The sequence below is a fragment of the Microtus ochrogaster genome, linkage group LG5 (assembly GCF_000317375.1).
Source record: "Microtus ochrogaster isolate Prairie Vole_2 linkage group LG5, MicOch1.0, whole genome shotgun sequence".
NCBI lineage: Eukaryota > Metazoa > Chordata > Mammalia > Rodentia > Cricetidae > Microtus > Microtus ochrogaster.
The window spans coordinates 888653-894652 of NC_022031.1; the positions used below are offsets into that span (position 1 = coordinate 888653).

At 38.3% G+C, this 6000-nt stretch overlaps 1 protein-coding gene across 2 annotated transcripts in view; it reads left to right on the forward strand.

Annotated features, from left to right (window-relative positions):
* Zbtb10 (zinc finger and BTB domain containing 10) overlaps window positions 1-6000 on the forward strand; it is a 32526-nt gene that overhangs the window by 22120 nt on the left and 4406 nt on the right. For both annotated transcript variants that reach the window (XM_026786776.1, XM_005361803.2), the window contains exon 3: window positions 3579-3677. In XM_026786776.1, the coding sequence (XP_026642577.1) occupies window positions 3579-3677 (99 nt within the window). The remainder of the gene's footprint in view (window positions 1-3578; window positions 3678-6000) is intronic.

A 6000-nucleotide genomic window follows, 5' to 3' on the forward strand; every position in this document is an offset into this window, starting at 1 on the left:
CTGAAGAAAGAAGCCTTATGTGAACTAATCCGTAAGAGAGCTTTTTTGTGATTTGTTTGCTGCAGGCGATAAGTTGTTTGAATACTATTAATGTGGACCTCTAAGTTTGGAGAAGTAGTTGTGTTTTGGTAATGCAAGGCAAACTGGGGGCTTTGAGTACCTATCATATCATCCTACCCCTCAAGTTTATATAATACTATTTGCTTCTGACAGCAATATAGTAAGTTGCCCAGACTGTTGAATTTATCTCCTTTTTAATTTTTGCATTGAGTGTTTTGTTTGCATGTATGTCAGTTTTTTTTAAATATTTTTTTTTTTGGCTCCCTGTCGGGGAATCGAACCCCGGTCTCCCGCTTAAATATATTTATTTATTTATTTATTTATTTATTTACTTACTTACTTACTTACTTACTTATTTATTTATTTATTTATTATGTATACAATATTCTGTCTGTGTGTATGCCTGCTGGCCAGAAGATGGCACCAGACCTCATTACAGATGCTTGTGAGCCACCATGTGGTTGCTGGGAATTGAACTAAGGACCTTTGGAAGAAGAGCAGGCAATGCTCTTAACCTCTGAGCCATCTCTCCAGCCCTGTATGTCAGTTTTTTATGTGCATGGTTGGTGCCCATGGAAGCTAGACAAGAACTGAAAATTGGAAGATGATCATGATCCTATAAGTGGATGAATTGAATCCAGGTCCTCTGGTAGGGCAGCCAGTTGTTCTTAACCACTGAGGCATCTCTCCTGTTTTGTTTTTTTCAAGACAGTTTCTCTATGTAACAGCCCAAGCTGTCCAGAACTTGCCCTATAGACCAGACTGGCCTCGAACTCACAGAGATCCGCCTGCCTCCGCCTCCCTAGTGCTGGGGTTAAATGCATGCACCACCACTGCCTGGCTGTTTTCTGTTTTGAATATCTATGTCTGCATGTAGACAGGTGTGCACATCCACCTTATTTCCACCCCCTTTTCTGTTTTTAAAGTGAGTCTCACTTGCCTGGAACCTGCTTTGCCAGGTGGGCTGGATCGGCTGGTAAGGCAATATCAGGGATCTGCCTGTCTCCATTTTATCAGCACTGGTTTATAAGTAACTGAGCTATCACACTCCAGCCAGAGTATTTGAAAATTTTTGTTCTCAAAACTGTACTCTTTGAAAAAGGTTACAGTATAACAAATGATACTTCTGGGAAATTCCTTTCCACATCATAAAGAGTCTGGAAACAAAATTTACATCTCAAGATACCAAGCACATTTTAGAGGTTAAGACTAAGAATATCTTACCTAAACTAATTTGTAAGTAGTAATTCATGATCTATTGGGTGCTTAGGAATCATGAGAAAGGTTCCAGTATGGGAGGTGGGCTGACAGCCCAGAAAAGATTTGGGAGAGAATGCAGTGAGAGTTGGTGTGGTGTTGTAGGGGAATTTGTCGGGAGAGGGACAGAGATATTGATGGCAGGGTAGCAAGAAGCTGGAGTGCGTGGACAAGAGGGTAGAAGACATAGTGAGTGGACGAGAGGTGAGTTAGTTAGGTTAGGGCTGTAGTATATATTTGTATGCCAGATAGTGAGTTGTGAAATTGTTTTATGACTTGGGCAGCGGAGGTGTCTCAGGTAGAGGTTTGATCTTTTTAATTAGAATTAGAGTGTATTGAGGAAACTAGAGTGTATTAAGGACTATTTGTTGACAGAAATATGTCTTTGAATAGTGAGAAGAAGAAACTGTGAAGCCCAGTATAAACAAGACAGGGCAGTCAGTCTCTTGAATCAGTGAGTTTGGGTGAAGGAAAACAAGTTTCTAGGATGCTAAGAAATTAGCATTTATAACATTTGTGTTGTAAATGAAATTACTGAATAGGAAAGAGAAAGAAAAATACCCGTTTTCGTTATGATAAATAAAGGGCTTGCTTTTAAGTAACTGCATGCTTTTTTATATGCCATGGTAATAAATTATGGATATGTTTATATGAAAATGAAACTTGTATAGATCATAGTCTCTAAGAGTTTTTGTGCAATGGAATTTTACTATTTTTAAATTTTTTTCTGCTGTCAGTTTATACCCTATTTTTTTCAAGAGTATTGGTATTGAGGGTGCTGTGTCCTGCTCATTTGTCCCCTGAGAGACGGGATCTGTCATTGAACCTGGCTAGCAATGCCCAACAATCTTCTCAGTGCCAAAACAGTGCTGGGTTACTGCGTTGCAGACACACTCACTGCACATTTCATGTAGGTCCTGGGATTTTGAAATTGTGTTATCAGTTTTCACAAACTCAGGTCAGTTTTCCTGTCTTCATTTCTCAAGGATTTGGAATTACTGGTTCGAGACTAGCACACTCAGCACTGTTCTCTTGAATACTCCTACCTGGAGTTCTAGAGTCTTCTTTTTAGAGATTTTATTTTATGTATTATGTGCATGGTGCTCCATCTGCATGACAGAAGAGGGCATCAGATCCCATTATAGGTGGTTGTGAGCCACCAGGTGTTTTCTGGGTATTAAACTCAGGACTCCTGAAAGAGCAGCCAGTACTCTTAACTGCTGAGCCTTCTTTCCACCCGCAAGTTCTGGATTCTTAAAAATATTCTTCTCATTGTTGATATATGTTGAGTATCTTTGACATCTTTCAGTGACTTCTGGCAGCGTTTAAAGATGTTACTTTTACCTCCTAAAATAATTCTTACTCAATTTCTCACTCTTCCATGTTATAGTCACATTTCATAAAACATTCCCTCATTCTTTGATTCCCAACACAAGCCTTCCTTCTTTCCACTTGCCCTGTTAATCTTCCAAGTATTATCGTAAGAGTGTTATAAATACTTTGTGAATGGGATAAAAATAATTCAGGGGCCCTTTCATATACTTGGCCTTTTCTCATGGTCTTTGTTTCTCATTATCTGACACCCACATCATGGCATACAACTATCTGTAACTCCAGTTCCAGGAGCTCAAATGGGCACAAACATAGTGCACATACATGCGTTCAGGCATTATATTCATATAAAAAGTAAAATGATGTTGTCATTGTTTTTAGTATGTTCTGTCTCATCTTACATGATGACATTGTAAAGAAGGTAGTATTGCCTAGGATGTTTAGGACCTACAGAGCCCTGGTTGAATATTCAGCATCACAAAAAACATTTAATTAAAAGTATTTTCACATTATTAGCACAGTTTTCACAATTAACGGAAAGTCAGAAATAACAGGACTGGTGAGAAGACTTGTAAGAGATTGCTACGCAGGTCTGGCATCCTGAATTTAAGTCCTGGAACCCGTGGTAAAAGGAGAGACTCTGCAAGTTCATACTCTTGGCACACGTTAGGGACATAGAGTGTTACGTCTGTTTAGCAAGTATTGACAGTAGGAAAGTTCGGGTCTTTGCTTCACCTGGAGTTTTACATTTGTTTGTACTGCTGTAGCTATGCCTCTCTGGTTTAGGATTGCTCATGTGGTGGATACACAATACTGGAAGGCCTCTTAACTGGCCTGCATCATAAACAAAAGAGGTCTAGAAAGAAACTAGTGTTCTTGGGTGAATTGTTATGCCGTGGTTGTAAATAAACTTCTTGTATCATTTTCAGATTTGGACGGTGCACTACTCTCAGGGTCTGATGGCGATAGGACCGTGAATTCAAATTTATTGGCAGAAGCCTGCAGTGGTCAAGATGCAGGTGATGCTGGTAGGTACAGTAAGATTTTTAGCAAGAACATATCTAAGGACCTGAAGGCTGTGGAGTGCTAGTGTACATGGTTACTGAAGTCTACCGTAGGTTCTTTGCTACTTGTGTGTAGTTGCTTCCACTTAGAGACCAGTCTGAGATTAGTTACGGTTGTGATGACTTTAGGAACTTGGTAAATACAAATTGATACCAAGAAGGAAGAGGTATAGATACACTAACGAGATCTGAGGAGCATTAATATAACCGACTGTTTAGAATGACTGTCATTGAAAACAACTTAATGAAATGGTATGAACCTATTGATGTGATACACTTTTGGGTACACAGCAACCTAGGAAGTATTTTTGAACAATGTTTAACCTGAATCTTATCTGTGCGGAGAAAATTTCACAGCAAGCAGTCCAAGCCCTAATGGCTGGAAAGAAAGACATACAGAGGAACCACTAGCTGAAAGGAGACTGAACTCAATACAGTACGGTCTTGATCGGATCAAGGGCTTTTGCCCTTTTAGGAAGAAGTTGGAAATGTGGCTATGTATTTGTTAGCAGTATTCAGTTTAAAATTTGTATACATCTGGTTTTGTAGAAGAATGTATATGTGTATATATATATATATGTACACACACATTTTTATTTGTGTATAGTATATATGTATTGTATTTAGGCATAAAGCAAAAAGAACATGTTACAATAGCGGATAAAATGTGGGCAAAATACTAACATCTAAAGGTGAAATATAAGATGTAAATTCAACTTCATATTTGAACTTTTTAAAATTAATGGTGGATGAACAGGTGGCACTGCTTGTAAAAGTTATTGGCTCCTGCCACTCCCTTTCAGGTGCTGGAGATCAAACACAGGGCCTTGAATATGCTGGCCACGCCCTGTACTTTTGAGGGACACCTTTTTTTGTTTTGCTTGAGTCAGGTCACACTCTGTAGCCCTGGCTGGCCTGGAACTCAGATCTTCCTGACCCTATCCCCCAAGTGCCCAGCATGCCTTTGGATTTTTTTTTTTTTTGAGCAATAGAGAATTTTGAAGATCTTTTAAATAAATTACTTATTTATTGATTGTATGGAGAATTACTACTGTCTTAGTATTTAATAGAACCCAATTTTTTGTTTAGAAATTGGGTTCAAGAATGTAAAGCTGTAAAACAACACACAAACAGCTTTCTATGGAAAATGAGCCATTTTGTTTTAATTTTTAAGAGTAAGTCTTTGATTTAGGGTTATTTCCCTAAATATTGGGATTTTGGTCTGGCACATGCTAATCAAGCTGGCTCTTCTGGATCCCAGAGTTGTTTGTGTCATAGGTCGCCCTTTTGATGAGTTTGATCTCAACTGTTTTCTCCTTCATCTATGGAATGATATACCAAAGATATTAGTGAACATTAAGTATTTGTTCGAAATAGATCTTATTAACTCTTAGGTATGTTGAATTACAGCTTCTCATAATTTCTACAAGTTATCTTTGCTAATATTAAGAATTAGAAGACTTCTATGAAATTTGGAGTGTGGGTTTCTTAATTTGAATTGTAAATATTTTTTAATGTTTTTAAAAATACTTTGATTTATTTGTGTGTACACGATGTGACGCTAAGGTCAGAAGACAACTGGGAACTGACTTTGTCTATCATGTGGGTCCCGGGGAACCGGTCAATTGATAGTGCTTGGAGGCAAGGGCCTTAGTCCACTGCACAGTCTCCCTAAGTGTGTATTTCTGACTGTTAATCATGAATGGTATATACAGAAAAGCATGGAACTGGAAGTGTGTGGTTTTTTAAATTTAATTCTAATCTTGCATTGTCAGTTTATTGTTAAATATTTTTCTGTCTATATATAGTCAGCGTTATTTATTTGAATTTTAGCAGATCTAATATGATTTCTGAGGTCAACTTTTGAAGTATATCGAACACGTTAAAAATATCAAGTACATGTTCTCTTTCTAAAATATTTATTCAACAAATAGGTAAAGGTCATTTATGTTAAACACTAGAAGCACAAAGGTAAGACAGGTCTTGCTGTCCTAGAGAGCAACTGTAATTTGTTTTGTACACAGGTAAGAAATAGGAATCATAAAGCCCCAGCTCAGTTTAGAAATGGGAAAGTAGAAATTGAAAGGTTGACTGCCCCAGGCTGCCATTCCATCCCCTCCCTGTCCACGTCCCACTTGGGAGATCAACAGCATTGTGTTTATAGCCCCAGAGGAGTACTCTTTGTTGTTGGTGATTTTCAAGACAGGGTTTCTCAATATGGCCTTGGCTGTCCAGGAACTAACTCACTCACTCTCTCTCTCTCTCTCTCTCTCTCTCTCTCTCTCTC